Consider the following 17,025-nt stretch of genomic DNA (forward strand, 5'->3'; position numbering starts at 1 on the left):
ACGTAACAGGTTTCATCAACGAAAGTTAAACAGTAAACTTAACTTGTAAAATATCCTGGACTGACAGGCTTCTAACGTGTCATGTTAAAGGATCATAAATGTGCTAAAACATGAAACTGAAATGTGAATGGAAAACAATTTTATTCGCCCCTGCAAACTCAAGTGGACGTTTCGTTTGAGAAGGGATCTTTTTCAGTCCCTTTAGTTCTTCCATGATCGTTTGCAAAAATAATAATTGGACTCTGGCGCAGAGCTCCTGCGTACGGGACATGCTCTTGGACTCGGTGTGTTGTCAAGACAGAGGCGGTTCCCAGTCGCACGTGCGGTTGTAGATCCGCCCAAAGGCAGATCTTAGGGTTCCCATGGCGACTACGGGACGCCAATTTTCCTCAACATGGCAGGAAGAGAAAAGGCCAAAACTCAGATTAAGTCTCAGGTGGAGAATTCCGGAGCTAGCGCCAACGAAAAGAAGCACACAGAGGATCATGTAAGTTGTAGGGACGCATTTAAATAAGGCTGAATCTTTTTCATGTCCGCCTGGGGCCTCTTGCAGACTATTCCTTTGAAGGGTCTGGTGGGATTACAGCCAAGGCCTGTATCCCCAGCACTGCAAACACACAGAAGATGAGACGACAATTTAAATGATGCATTGTATCTGCAATGGGGTCAGTACGTTTTCGTGTTTAAAACCCGGTATATTCACCATCTGCGCTGGGACCAGTAACGTGGTTTATTATCTAGCCACCGTCATTCATATTTCTGTACTGAAGTGCAGTTGAAACTTGCTTTGCTTTTCGACAGATATTAATATAGTTCTAATTGTCTGAATAGGATAAAGATACCAGTGAAAACGAACACCCCCTTGCGTGGAAATTCCTATCCTATTCACAAGTAAACCTCCTGCTGCAATTGAGTGTTGAAGAAGTGGAGAAGTAAGTACACAGAGGAAAAACTAAACTCGCTCTGATGTCTTGAATGTGCCTTTCAACCTTTAAATTGCACTGCACCTGGTAACATTTGTGCATATAGACATTTCTGTCACAGGCAATGTCAAGTGTAGGTTGATGCTTCATTTCTCAAACTTGAAAGAAAAATAGTGTTAGTTTTATTAATGCATTAGCCTACGTTTCTTTTCCAGGCAATTGGAGGAGATCCTCAACTTTAATAACCATCAGACGTGTTTGAAGGAAGCAGCTTTATTGGATTATTATGTCTCTGGGTTTAGGTGGGCCAAAGAAATGAACTTCACCTGCCAGCAAGTATCAGGGTTCATGACCCTTTTATGCATGGCGTTGGAGAATATTAGGGGTAAACTGAGTTTCTCTCATGGTATTTTAGCTCTAACTTCTTGTCATCTTTTTAATAATTACAGTAAATTAGTTTCTCAAAGTGAAAGTGGACAGTTTGCATTTTAGGAAATAGTAAAGGTTTACCCCATGCTGAAAATTGAAGAAAAGAAACACAATGTTTTGGCCGTCGAGCCGCCTTTGGGTGTGACACAGCCGAAACGTTGTGTTTCTTTTCTTCTTCATTCAGCATGGAATAAACCTTTACTTGTTCCTTTGCAGCCTACACATGCTGACGCAGCTACATACTTGAACTTAGGCAAGCAATCACACCATGTTAAGTGTATAAATTGATAAAGAGGTGGATTATTAACTTTTATTATTATTATAATTTAACTAGAAGGAAAAATATTCTGTTGCTCCATACATTCTGATGTTCCATGCATCTATTTAGATGTTCTGATCTCTAGATTATTTGTTCCTGGTACATTTAATCATTTTTTGGAATATATAATATTTTGAATTTAAACCATAGTCCAAAATGTGAAGACAAGGGCAAACCTGCTGTAAATATGATTAATTTTGTATAGTCCTTGCCATCAGAGTTCTGAATTTACAGAACTAACTGCCATAACATACTGTATATTGCAATATGTTTATGTTGCCTTTCTTCATCATCTGTTTTTCAGATAACCAGATGCCATTAGCAGAAAACTTCAAAGAGTTTTATAATGCAGTAGTGGGGACAAGGCAGTCAACATCAGCGGCAACAGAGGATGGTGACAATGAGTTCTTCAGTGTGGGACAAGTTACCAGTATTACTGAATATATGAAGTCCAGGTAATCTGTCCAGTCCTCCAGATTACCTACCTTCTGTGTTGCGGCTGCTTTACCCTATCAGGCGAGCAATATAGTGCCTCTGTAATTGTCATTGTTTGATAATAGTTATTATTAATTAATCATTGCTTGCACTTATATAGCGCTTTTCTGGACACTCCACTCAAAGAGCTTTACAGGTAATGGGTTACTCCCTTCTACCACCACCAATGTGCAGCATCCACCTGGATGATGCGATGGCCGCCATAGTGCGCCAGAACGCTCACCACACACCAGCTCTCAGTGGGGAAGAGAGCAGAGTAATGAAGCCAATTCATAGATGGGGATTATTGGGAGGCCATGATTGGTAAAGGCCAATGGGAAATTTGGCCAGGTTGCCGGGGTTACACCCCTACTCTTTTCGAGAAAACTGGATTTTTAATGACCACATAGAGTCAGGACCTGGTTTTATGTCTCATCCAAGGACGATGCGTGTTAACAGTATAGTGTCCCCGTCACTATACTGGGGCATTAGGACCCACATGGACCGCAGGGTGAGCGCCCCCTGCTGGCCCCACTAACACCTCTTCCAGCAGCAACCTTAGTTTTTCCCAGGAGTCTCACATCCAGGTACTGACCAGGCTCACACCTGCTTAGCTTCAGTGTGTTGCCAGTTGTAAGTTGCAGAGTGATATGGCATGATAAAGGTATAGTTAGCAACATTTTCTCTGGAAGAAGGAGGTTATTTGTATTCTTGGCCACATACTTGTTCTCTAGTTTACTATGTTGCCAGAAGCTCATCTTCAACGTTTTCTCTTTTATTTAGTAGTTGCTAATGATTTCCAGTGTGGAAACTCTGAGCTATTGTGATGTAATAATTTGACAAGCTCAGGCTTGTTGTGATGTAATTATCTGACCCATTACTGCATGGCAAATCTCCATAGATAAGTGTGAAATATAAAAACAATGACAAGTAGCTAAAAAAAAATATTTGTGGCAATGTAATATTTTAAAAAACTTATCCTTAACTGAAATGTTGCATCTGCATTACAGAATTTACAGATTACAAAATTAGTATGAATATAATTCTGCCACCATTTAAAAAAAAATTGATTCTTGATTTTTAATTAATTTGAAAGAAAAGATCATGGTTATATTTATGATATAATTTAATATTGCTGTCAAATAGGTCTTTATTTCCTTGTATATGTAATGCTGATTGTTACATCCACCATGCAAACCTAAAGTGTACCAGCAAATAATTGTGCTTTTGTTGGTGTTGGTTAATATTATCTGTTTACTATCTGAGGTTATAAGTGTGGTAAAAACAAAACCCTTCACCCTCAAGTCACCTTTTAATTGCTTACTTTGAAAAATTGAAGAATAATTTTCTTTTAAAAAATGTACCTTCCGTTTTCTCCTGTTTGCACTGGCAAAACTGTCATGAACCTTCACTTTCACTCTGACTTTCTCTTGGCTAGTTTTCACCCTTTGTGGTTTTCAGATTATTCTGAGCATTTTATGTTTTAACAAAGTGGTTCAAGGTGCAACTCTTTATCTGACATGCGGGTGAAGCTGTTTCCTTAAATGTTAAATGTTTGCTTACCAAAAAAGAAGAGAAATGTGGGATTTGAGTCAGCAGCAGGTTGAGTTTGAAAACTGGTGGGTTTGAAAACAGTTAGCCTTGGATATTTGAACAATCATTTATTTTCACAATGGTCATTTTTGTGTGAAGACAATAGATGCACTGTTGTTGTATCTTATCATCTCCCTGCAGCATCTGGGAAAGTGTTTCAAAGCTTCACATCACTATCTTTCTCTAGTTAATCAGGCTCTAAAAGATGTTTGCACACTTCTGATTTTGAGGGGATGGTATATTTCATTATATAAGGATTGCAAGTTTAGAAAGACCTTTTACCAGGATGAGTATTTTGTGGTGTGCAGAATTATGGAAAAATCGCTAGCTGTGCATCTAATTTAACAAGATTGGCACAAGCAAAATACTGAAAGAACTGCTCAAATAAGGCTATATAGAAAGCCAGCAGCTGACTGGCCATTTCTTTTAAACAGGGAGCCTGAGAAAGGGCAAAGGAAGTATGTGGTGAGTGAGTTTGTGGGGCAGAAAAAAGGAATTCATTAAATATTTTAACATTGAAACATTGTTTTATTTCAGTATAGAATTCTATGTGTAACCTACATTTGAAATTGGAATTAGTTCATTATGACTTCTTGTTAACTATGATTATTATAGACATTGTATTTACTATTCAATCTCTACAAAAAGTAGGAGCTTGGCAGTTTGTAGATTTTTCTTAGCCTTAGACCATTTTTTCTTTGGCCTAATGTAACCTATTTATGTGACTAGTCCTTAAAAGATTTGTAGTACCTAAAACAACATAAATTGATTTACTATGGTATAATAGAGTTTCCCTTAGCGAATGAACAAAGAGGGTTAGCTCCATCGCTGTGCTATGTTGATAAACACTTATTATGTGATTCCTAAGCATCTCTAACAATAAACACACTCGCCAAAAGTGTAGGTTGAGCTCCGTGGCCCAGACTGTAACCAGGATTTCCGAAGGGCTGATGGGGTATGTCGGAATTTGTTGTCCAAGAACCTCTCAGCTGTTGGCTCAAGGGAAATTCCTGCAACTTGCCTGGTGCCTGCTGGCTTTCAGTTCAAGGGAGAGATATGCTGGTCCTTCAGGCTATGTGCACTACTAATAATAACATAATGCAATTTTATTCCTTAGTTCTTTTCAAGAAACCCAAACCATACATGGTAGCACACATGTAATACTTTTTACACCAGTAAAAACAGAAAAAAGAAGAGCATGGACAGTTCGCTAAGTAAAACCAAGGTAATAAATTAGACCTTAAAAGCTAGGGTGAAAGAAAATGTATTTAAGTGTATTTCAAATATGCTGAGAGTCACAGTCTCTCTAATGTATATAAATGATTTCTGTGTATACTGTATGTTGCTGGAAGTGAGAAGCCTCCATGGCCCATTGTGTGAAGCCTGGTCTTCTGCAGAGTAAGAAGACCTGAATTCACACAACTCAGATTAAGTCTTAACCTACATTCAATGCAATACAGCCCTAAAATAACCTTAATAGAGACAATTCTCAGCCTTATTGGTGAGAGCCTAAAAGTCCACTCTAAACTTCAGGTGGAGCTAATACAAATTACAGATAAGTTATGTGTTGCTGCAGAATACTTTCAATTAACACATGAACAGCAAAATTGTAGACATGATGACTCATACTTTATACCTTAGATACCCCTCTGAGTAAGGAATTACAGTAATCTGTCTAAAATGAAATAAAGGCTGGCATCAATATTTCAGCCTTAAACAGGCAGCAGAAGGGTCTTAATCAGGCAATGTTGTGCAGGTGGAAAACTGACCAAGTGGTAATAAATAAAAAGTTATTTTTTCTCCATATTTTATCATTTCCATCACATTAGTTAACGTTTATCTTGGTATCCTCTATCCATAAAACTGTGTTCCAAAACTCTCCTGGCTCATCTTTGTACTTCCATGCAAATTCAGACGTATGGTAGAAGTAATGTCATAGTTCAACAGCATCTCCTAATTAGGTGCATGGGAGAAAGCTCTCCAGGGACATAGGTGGGTTTCAAGGTCACACAATGGTTCTCACTCCCAGTGTGGTGTATGAATGTGGGTTGCCATACAGGAATGAGAACTTTATTTATTACAAAAACAGTTTATTTAATACTGGATGTCTTTTTTCTTTCTAGTTTATTTCAGCATTACAAGCTGTATGAATTTCTCTTCACCCATCCACAAGAGCAGCTTGTTCTTGGTATTGAAGTAAGATCTTTTTCTTTTCTTTAGCTTGATGTATTTAATGAATAATGCATGTCTAAAAACAGCCCCATTGCTTATTACAGTCTGTCTCTTTAGTATAATGAAAACAATCTATTGGTGAAAATCCAGAGGCAATTTCCTGATTTGTAATGCATAATATTTATTTTTCTGCCATTCATCTGTGCATGGTATAATGAGATTTTTTGTAGATGAATGTCATCCAAAATCACACTTATTTGGTTGTACATAGTCTTGCATATCAGCTTCACTTAAGTGTTGGTGTTCATTTACTCAAGTGAAGAAATCTTTTGAAAAGTTGGGGGACAAAGGTGTACAGTATGTTTTTTTGTTACATTCACAAACTGGAATTGAACATTCAGTGTTTTATCCTAGTAATTATCAATTTGCATATTCATGTCTGCTTATTCTGCAGTGCAGTGTGTTTAATCAAAGCCATTTCAAATAATAAAAAAACTGAGAGTAAGTCTCAGTTACCAGGTGGCAACAGCTGTGGCAGTAGGAAGGATCCATAAACGTTTAAACACTACAATTAATTTGCTGATTAAATAATATTTATAATGAAATTTCAATTAGGATAAAAAACAAAAGTGTTGAAAATGTTAAAGTGATAAAATGGTAAAGGGGTCAAATAAAAATATTACTGCTTTTCATTGCTATTGACTACCATGCAAATAGATGATGTTCTGAAATATATGGAGTGGTCAGACAATCTGACTCCAGCTTCACTCTTTTCTCATGTTGTCGTTTAAAATCTAGCACTGTGATAAAACATTCATGTTCATCTCAGGTGTGTGTCCGGCTTTAAATTAATAAATGAATGTTTCTTTGTTCAAGAATGTCAATATTTTATGTTTTCCTGACATGGTTAGTCAGTATTGGTATAGTAATTTGAGCAGAATTTAATTTTGAAAGTTTATAATTTCAAAAGAATCATACTGTATTGCAGTTATGAAATGTTATATTTAGGAAATCTAAAATAATATCTTATGCATTCCTTTAAGATGTTTTACAGACAAATTTATTCAAGTTTATTTACCATACACAAACATAAAAATAAAGCACATAACACATTGGGTTACTTAAAATGTAGTCCAGCATTTACTGCAAAGATACTTTAATATGAAGTAATTTGACTTCTGAGGTATTATGCCCTTTGATGTTGTTCAGACTGTTTCTTCACTTGTGAAAAATATATTAACTGCAGAGACGTTACCCCTTTGAGAGGAATGTGATTAATATTAATAGGAAGGGCAGTGACCTCTGCAGAGGGGTAAACCTTTCCTGCCTTTGTTCCGAGTTGTCTTTTGTCCTTTTTCTTCTTAATCAGAAGTAAAAGTAAAACTGAAAAGTCTATTTAATGTGTATAAGGATTAACAAAAATGCACAGAAACATTTTAGCAAACTGTGACATTGTTTATTTATAGAGGAGAAAAAGAAAGCATCTTTCTATGGACAGTGATTTAATTAGTCAGTTCTGTTTAGTTTCCAACTAGTTCAAGCCAGAAATCATTCAGTAGGCACATTTCATTGATGTTGTTTCAATTATGTAAATTAATTATTCCCAGAAAATGTTGCATGACTCAACCCACTTGGCTTATCTCATGTTTAAATGTATTTATCAAAATTGCCTAAACTTAGGAAGCAAGATTCAATGGATTATTAAAGAAAATGGCACTAAATTGTTGGAAGAGTGATTTAGGATAAGAATTGAGTTGCAATGTGAAAATATACACAACAAAGAGAAAAAATGTATACAGTGTTGCTTCTTCTAATATAGTGTATGTGACAGCTCTGTTAAATGCCTAGCATTGTAGATAGACGTGAGATTATTCGGTTGACAGGGTTATGTACATATTAAAGAATTATTAATTTAACATGTTGCACTTATATACTGTATACACATTTGCAATAAGACAGACATCTTTATGTTCTGTTTTTGGTGCTCTTAGTCGTGTTTTATAAAGTAGAATTCCATCTCTTATGAAAAGAGAAGACCATAAACATACATTTAGTGATCAAGGATAATAAGCAACTATTGTTTATAATTGACAGATAATCTTATACTACACATGTATACACAGCAAAAATATAAAGTGCTGAGTGGTTTCTTCTGAAGAGAAAAGAGGGCTATACAAGAAATGTTTTCTCGTGTGTAGGTGTATAATGGTCATAATTGCAATAGTTTGTAATTATATATATAATTGTATCTTATCAACCAAAGCAATGTCTTATTCAGGTGATCTTTGTTTTTTGTATGAATTATATGCAGATTTTATTTCAAGGTGAACTCTAGATTTTGTTTTGTAATGAGCTTCAAACAGCTTGGAGCTAAGCCTAATGTGTTTTTTTTTTTGCTTTTCAGTTTCTGTTGTACTTCAAGAAGCAGTCATAATAGGTGCTTACTGTCAGTTTGCATAAATTGAACCATATTTCATTTGTTTTGATTGAGCGTGTAAGACATTTATTGAATATCAATAAATATATTCTCTGAACTGAACACATTTAAGAACGACAGTCTGAAAATAATGCAAATTACATGAAAGTAAAAAAATGAGCATAGTGAGCAATATGCTTTGAGAATAGAGATTTGAAATTTTGTTTTTCTGTGATCAAAATAATAACTAACATTAATTAAAAAATAATTAGTATAAATCATATAGGATATAGCTACGTTATTGATGTGGCTTCAAAAGCCAAATTGAATTATCTTGCTCATAGTCTTTGTTCTACATCTTAATTATCCACTCTGTGTAAACCTTAGAGTCTCTGTGGGCTTCCAACTGATTCTGAATGCAGTTTACATGTTTGCTGTTTGGGAAAACTTTCCAGACAATATATTTGTCGACTTTTTTCAGCTTGTTAGGCTAAAAGTTTTTCTCTCAGATACAAAAGGGAGATATTTCTTTCTTAGGATCTCAGGAAAACAAAACCGGAAGATATTTTCTGTGAGGATGTGGGGGTGGGGTAGAGTGGTATTTGTGTACAGTATATGCCATTTCACAGACATTAGGCTATAGTGATCTTTTCAAAGCAAAAGCAGCATGTACAGTAGCACTACGAAATCCTTTTCAGATACTGTATTTTGATGTCTTATTATTCAGACAGTGTTTTGATTTAGGGCAGTAACAACTACACCAACATTAAAGGACTGGTTCTCTGTCCTTCTCCCAGGTGACCTCTGGTCCTCTGTCAGGCTCATTGATCTCAATATTCTATTTGAAGCCTGTTTTAAAATGTGCTTTCAGCACTAGAGTTGCTGAATGAGATTTGTATTCAGTATCAACCCTGTACTAATTAGTGAGCTTCACAACTGCTGTAATTCAGGTGTGCGAGATGCAATGTGATCAGCTGGATAAAGCAGAAGGAAAAACACTCCCTGTGGGAGTACCTCAATATACAGAAAAAAACAAGCAAGTAGGGCACATACAAGAGCCAACCAGCACTGGTTATTAAGGGCCCAAAACCAGAAATAAAACCCAGCAGAAACAGGAGTGTCTAACGCTTAGCACCAGTATTGACAACCACTACATTAAGGCAAGATGTCCAGGATTCTCAATCTTCCTGAAAAATACTATAGTTCCACTGTCAGACTACAGGTGGCAGTAGTCTCTGTGATTATTTGAATTGTAACCAAATCTGCTATAACTGTTTTAACAGTTAATTCCAAGGCAAAATATCTGTAATTCTGATTTGAGATATACAGTACAGTATATGGTAATACACCTACAAATTATATATACATGCTGTATCTCAGTTCCAAAATCTCTAGAGGACTCATACTGAATATTTTTTCAGTTGCATTGCAAAATGCACCCAAGGGTAATAGCTTATTTTCTGAATCATTAAAATGAAACAGTTTTTGAAAACATATTCTAGTGAGATAAAAATATTTTTCTTGAAATTATTCTAAAATTATAACATAGTTCTAGTTTACATATAGACAGTTCTTTTTTTAATACAAATGAAGCAAGCATTTCAGTACAGAATGAGCAATATCAAAGACATGCATCACACTGAATGTTTGTATTGCATAAAAATGATGTTTTAATAGTAGTTATGTTGAAAAACGTTAAAACAAAGGACAAACTGGATGTCTCTTGAGTAGTAGCAGTTGTGATAATTTGCTTGTTTTGCTTGCTTTGTCTCTGTAGTGATAGGACAGAGACACTGCTAATGTAAAATCAGATTCGAATCGGAGGATGGCCTGAGACTGTCTCTTATTCTGTTTTCAAGGAAAGTGTTGAGGTGCTCAGATCAAGAGACTGCTTAGTTGTGGCACCTTTGGAAGAGGGCATGCCCTGTGAGGCCTTCACTCAATACGTGGCCCCAGCTCCCCCTGAACACAGTGAGGATGAGGTATCGGCACTCTGATGACATATTGCCTTAGATACACCATGGGTTTTTAATCAAATCAGAAGTTTGGACACTCATTTTGGTAACATAAGGAAAACCAGGATTATCATGAAACAGTAAATCAATGTTTATCAAAAGCAAGCAGCAAATGGCAAGAGAGGTAACAACGTTTATGAGGACCTGTCATGCGCAAATTTCTCTACAAGATTCATTGTCTTGTATTACGTTCATGTTGGGAAGGACTGTGTTGAAGTTAGCTGGTCACAGTAAGATGAGAGTAAATATAGTAGTTCAAAAGAAATCGGATGGGTCAGTAATTCAGGTCAAGAAATTAATTTCTCCATAAATAAATAAATCATGGGTCAGTTTGAAGCAAGTGTGGTACAGATGCCTTGAGCTACTTTTATTTTACATGTATTTTTTCACTTAAATCCACTGACTCATTGATTTTAAATGTGTATATTTTAAATAAATGTGTCATAAAAGGACCACATTTCATAGCAGCCACTATGAATTCTAAGAATGTGATGCACTATGTTGGGCTTGTGTTAACCCTTGTTAGGGCTCACCAACATGCCACAGCTAACTTCAGCTAGTGAAATGGCTAAGATATGCATTACATATATATATTGATTTGTATATATTAAGTTATTTGAGTTTTAATACATTTTCTATTAATATATTTGTTTCAAAGTTAAAGTAATTTGTTTCATTGTACATTAAATTTTCACTGTAAAATTATAGTTATTACTGTACTTATAATGTCCTTCTACATTGCAACTGAAGCTTGCTTTGATGTATTTATTATTATTATTATTATTATTATTTAGTCAAGTCATTGCAGATACTTAAACATCCAAGAATGTGCTTTGAGTTCTGCCTTGAGGCTGGCATTTCTTAGTTCCTGTGTAATGAAATTGCATTTTTTACATATTTTCAGTCTTACAAAAGTATGTACATGCAGTCTTTTGTTAAAGGTTCAGCTTGTATATGACACAGAATTGTTGGAATTTTGCAGTTTACTGAAGAACTAGAAGGAAACTATGAAGACAAGCAGAACAAAGCTAACAATGAAGCAAAAAATGCATTTGAATGCTACGCCATAGATGATGTAAGATCAGTGCTTGGACCACTGACAAAAGATGTGCTGGGAAGTTTTCAGGTATGGTATTGAGCAATAAAGGATAGATGGCAGTCATATATTCCCATTCCATTGTTACTTAAAATTAGAACAAGTCAAGAATCATTATTGTGTTGTAATCGAGAAAAAATATTTGTTTTCATGCAATATTTTTAACCATCATAGGGAAATTCTAAATACAAGAAGACAGCGGATAAGCAGGTAAATCACAGGTGTAGAAGGACATGTCTTGTGTTTTTTTGTTTTGTTTTCATCAGTCTGCAGTCTTTTGTATAACTACAAACTGACCACTTATTCTTATCAATCAGGTATTGTAAACGGATAATGGAAACCCAATATTAAGACCAAAAGCCTTTTTAAAATATATTTACTTTATCTGATTTCAAACTTAGTATAAAGTAGCATAGAAATCACCTGGAACAAACCCTGTCCCTGTACATATACTTGTGTCTGACAGATTTTGTGATCATGAGTTTTAGACTAGTTATGAAATACAACAATCACATTTCATTAGTGATTATTTGTATTAATTTTCTGCTTGCATTGTTAAGCATATGATTCAATTAAACATTTTTACAGCACCCATTTAAAGTTCTATTGAGCACTTTTATACATTGAGCTTCCCAAAATTTATTTTCGTCACACAGAGAAATCTGAACAGAAATTAGTTGATTTAATCTCAGTGAATTAAGGCGCTTTGGTCTATTTAAATCTGTCAGTACAATGAAAGTATGGGATAAATACATGTAAAAACAGTTTATATTTGTAACCATTTTAGTATGATTTCAGCATAGGAAATCACTCTTCAGCAGATACAATATGTACTGGTTTAAACATATTCTACTTAAACTAATCTAGCTACCACTTTATCTCAAATGGGATATCTGAAGTTATTTTCAGTAACTCACAAGGGCCTACCCCACCTTAAAATCTGTAGAAGGCCAACATATGCTTGGTTATGTTTCCTGAGTAGTAAAATTGGAACATTTTCCTGCACAATGTTTTAAATAAAAACAAGGGGAAATATGTATTTTCAAGAAGTATTATAAAAATAATACATTGGTTTGTTACTTGGAATCATCTGCTCAATTTTTATCTGTTAATAATATCTGCAGGAAAGACATTTGTTACTAAAAGAAAATCTCCTGTTTAGATATATTTAATTTGTGTGCATTAGAAAGAAGCATATGAGAACAGTAAATGTATTTTTCATCATTGGTAAATATAATCTTAACTAACTGAATCTTTGAGCCTAACAACCATAGCATTATTTTGTTTTTTCTTTTTTTTTCCAAGAGACCTTGTATGGATTGATGCCTCATCTGCTTTTTTCCTTTAAGAATGATATTTAATAATAACATCCGTTTTGTAAAGGATATTTTGGTTGTGAAATTTCCCAGGAGCATAATTACTCATGTGGGTTTCATCAGTCTGAACCTTATATGGTAAACTCTTAAATTTACAAATCTCGTGAAGACTGTGGTTGAATTCCTTATTTTTCATACCATATTGTTAAAATTCCATAAGTGGATTGGTAAATGAAAGGTTTTCAAAATGCGAGATTAAGGAAAAATGTAACACTGAAAAACTAAGCTAAGAATCTAGCAATGTTTCTTCTCTTTTCTGCTTTCCACCCACAGATGTAACAGTTAGCTTAAAACAGTGGTTAGAAAAAAAAACAATTTTGTCTAATTTCACAATCACAAGAGTATCAGAAGTGTTTATTTAATGTACCATTTCAAGATAAAATTATTTTAAAATAGCTTATTAAACTGAAAACATACATATCAGAGTTTCTTTCTAAATTGTAGTGTCTGAGGTCAAAAGGCTACACTGTAGTTTTAAATGAATTACGCTTGATCTTCCAAATTTAAGGGTTATGTTTAAACTGTAAGTCACATATGTAAAACATTTGCAGTGATAAACCGAATGCAAATGGATAACATATGATACATCTGTAGTATTACAGCTGCTCAAATTCTAAATTATTAAACAGTGTGATTAATTTTTATCTGAGTACCTCTATCATTTACAGACCATTAAATTTAATGTAAGTGAAAGTTACATTTTATATACTTGCTGTTTTAGCTCAGGTTTGAGAAGTGAATAGGCTGAGGTAGAAATAGGGAAAAGAAAGCAATTTATGAAAATAGAATAAAACAATTGATAAAAATAGAAGAAAATACTGTTACCAATTAAATGTTAAATCACATTTTAATATAATATCTGAAGGGAACCAATTTTTTCATTATTAATGTAAAATACATCTCACTAGTATTTTCTTATGTATCGTTATCTGAGAAATGCTGTTTCTGTACTTGCTGATAAAGGTGTCTTGGGAAATCACATAGAATAGAATAGATCATCTTCCTTTCACTTGGGCTGATCTTGCAAGGTCCTTGAAAGGGTGTTGGTGTACTTTAAGACAATTGGAGGTTATCACTCTCAGACTTCCCTAGGCTGCCTGATGTCTGCACAGGAGGTGCTTCTTGGATCAGGGATTCTGTAGCAGGGCATTTCAGAGTCACAGGGGAACAAGGGGAACTGGTTCTCTGAAGAATGGTTTTATTAATAATTATAATAATAATAATTGCTTACACTTATATAGCACTTTTCTGGACACTCCACTCAAAGTGCTTTACAGGTAATGGGGACTCCCCTCCACCACCGCCAATGTGCAGCATCCACCTGGATGATGCGACGGCAGCCATAGTGTGCCAGTACACTCACCACACATCAGCTCTCAGTGGGGAGGAGAGCAGAGTGATGAAGCCAAGTCATAGATGGGGATTATTAGGAGTCCATGATTTTGACCATCTTCTTTTGTCTTTACAGATGGAGATCAGTGAGAAGCTGCGGGTCCAGGAGGAGCTTTACACCGCCAGGATAGACAGACTTAAAAACTCTTCCGACAGTTGAATATTGTAGGAAACACATAGCTCTATTACAGAACATTTATGTGTTGTATGTGATTTACTACTAACATTAATTTTAGCATTTCATGTTTCAGCTACAGTATGCATCATTCTGCTCTTAACAATTTTCTTCTTGTTAAAAAAAGCTGAAATGCAGTGGGCTTCTCTTGAGAACTAGAACTATGAATTCCAAGCATATGCTTCAGGTCTTATAAAACATTATAATCAAATGTATTTATCTTTAAAATCAAGTACTTAAACAGTTTTTATTAGGTTATAACTTCTTCTTTGTTCAGCTAATTTTGTCTGTTTGTTGTAAGTTTAATAAAGTAAACAAAGCAATAAGACTTTAACCATGTAAAACACTATATTGCAAAGCAAAACACAAGTTCCACCTATGTCAGCCAATTTACCTTAAATCCATCTAACATGCTTGTTGTGCTATTTACAGCAATCATTTCTCGTAAGTCATTAACGGTCTTAAATATACTCAGCTGCCATGGCAACCCAGTGCATTTAACTCACAGCGTAAACCACTGAATTGGCTTTCTGTGTGATCTGTTATTCAAGCTGAATAATTTCACTTAAATTCACTCCTAAGGACTACAGAAATATTAAATGGGTTTTGGAACACAGAAAATGTTGATCATGTTTTTCCTCTTTATTGTGTGTTTTTGCATACACCCACACACAACCCCTACCTAACCCATTGTTCTCTTTTTTGATGTTTTTATTTTATAATATAAAGTAAAACAGCTGCCATAATATTGTGTATATATAAATATTCTTCCAAAGGTAGGTTGGTAATCCTTACCCAAATTCCCAGAAAGCATGAGCAAGATATTTAAAAAAAAACATTATTTCTTGTGCGTCCTTGATTGCTTAGTTGTAAATAAACCGTAGGTCTCCTTTCACTGTTTTCTCTAAAGATCTGCGGTGGATGTGGAGCTCTTGATATATGTCGCCCTCTTCTGGTGAAGCTGTGGAACTGCAGCATCGGGTCATATTCGGTTTCTTCAGTTCGGTTTTCCTGTGCTACTTAGAAATTTCACACTTACTCATTAGCATACAGATATAGTAGATACATATTAACAAAATATCACCAAAAAGGAATAATGTCTCTCGAGACAAATACCAGTTTAAGAATCACGTTAGCGAAAACTGCAAAATAATACAACTAATTATCTTGCTATGTTAAATATATATTACTCTCTTAATATTACTATGCAGATGTGCCCCACAATACCCACAGGAGTGTGTAAATCCATGTAGTAGATGTTCTCCTCCAAAGTGCAAAATACAGTGCTGTATACTCTGCTACTAAATACTGTTTGTGGTCAATGTCTGTTCATATTGTTTATTTTAATTTGTTTAACTTATCTCTTATACAGTATGTTGCTTTTGTCTCTAACGGACTCTTTAAAGCACTGTTACAGTATATAATGATTACATTGTTTAAAACTGTAATCTGCCTGCTGATAGATGCACTTTGTTCTGCACACCAAGAAACTAGCTGTATAAGGCAGGCAAGACAACATTGCAAGATGTAAAACTAATTCACAATTCTTGCTGTTCAACACTTAAAAGTAATTTATACAAAGACGTATTATATATTAATGGTAATTTGATGTCATTGCCTCATGCAGTAGATGCATGTTTTCTTGGCTGTCTTATTTTTAATATTTTAAATTAAAAGTACAAAATCATCCCTTGGTTCTAGCAGTGAAGGTTACCTGAAGACATGTTGAAAGTATTGTTGTAAAAACATCTGGTAATGTTTGGTCATTAAATTACAATCTTCATTTCCAGCTTCTTAACAAAGTAAAGCACTGTATTTTACAAGTACAATGTCTTCTTCTCTTTGTCTCAAGCTGCACGTGAACACCAATGAGCAATTATATGGTCTATATATTGTTTTATGTTGAATTGTTGAATTAATGTGTTGCTTTTATCATTTATATCTGCTTTTGTTTTAATCGTTTTTTACTAGGGTAAATAAAAAATTCCAGAAAATCAAAGCTGATATTTCACTGTTTATATTTATGTAACCATGAATGTATATGTTCATCTATCCTTTTGGTTGCTTTAACAAGTCAGCACAAATTCCTTTCTTCTTGGTAAATATTAAGTATTTCCAATGTAGTGTAGAAAATATGAAGAATACAAGCTTGCTATTTTCATTATTAAAGGTGCTTTGCAGACAGCCTTGTTTATTTTCTTGGATTGCTTTAGCCGCAGGAAATTCTAACATTTTCTCTGATCTCTCATCAGATAAAGACTTAACACTTAACATTACGATGGAAAATAGCCCTCATGGGCTAACTTTAAACACATGTCCTTTTCAAACAAACAAATTCCTGCATGGCGCATTAGGCATTTGTAATTTTTTTTATTGACTCAAGATATTCAAACTAGGGCCAGAATAATGAACAAAGCACGAAGGGTTTCTTAAATCTAAAATGAATCAAATGCTGGAGCCACCTGGCTTTCATTAGTCATGTATGTACCATTGTGAATCAATATACAAGCTATAGATGACTTAACGTCCAATATTAAACAATATTATCACAGTTTGATATAAGATAAGCTCAGCTTTCTGTTTAAAAAAAAAACTAAAAATATTTCCTTTGTGATCTGAAAACTGTAATTGATGTTTAAATTTAT

General features: G+C 34.6%; 1 protein-coding gene across 2 annotated transcripts; it reads left to right on the forward strand.

The window, feature by feature from the left end:
* The first annotated feature begins 241 nt into the window (after nucleotides 1-241).
* Nucleotides 242-16,564, forward strand: cabcoco1 (ciliary associated calcium binding coiled-coil 1). 2 transcript variants are annotated; one of them, XM_015346551.2, is made up of 9 exons: nucleotides 242-487; nucleotides 832-932; nucleotides 1,139-1,308; nucleotides 1,976-2,126; nucleotides 5,862-5,934; nucleotides 10,186-10,308; nucleotides 11,324-11,467; nucleotides 14,282-14,370; nucleotides 15,291-16,564. In XM_015346551.2, exons 1-8 carry the CDS (start codon nucleotides 395-397, stop codon nucleotides 14,363-14,365), a joined length of 939 nt encoding a protein of 312 aa, XP_015202037.1. In that variant the 5' UTR covers nucleotides 242-394; the 3' UTR covers nucleotides 14,366-14,370; nucleotides 15,291-16,564. The 2 variants fall into 2 exon arrangements, with proteins under 2 accessions (XP_015202037.1, XP_015202036.1); XM_015346550.2 differs by having other exon boundaries at nucleotides 243-487; nucleotides 14,282-16,564.
* The last annotated feature ends 461 nt before the right edge of the window (nucleotides 16,565-17,025 follow it).

The sequence above is a fragment of the Lepisosteus oculatus genome, chromosome 4 (assembly GCF_040954835.1).
Source record: "Lepisosteus oculatus isolate fLepOcu1 chromosome 4, fLepOcu1.hap2, whole genome shotgun sequence".
Lineage (NCBI taxonomy): Eukaryota > Metazoa > Chordata > Actinopteri > Semionotiformes > Lepisosteidae > Lepisosteus > Lepisosteus oculatus.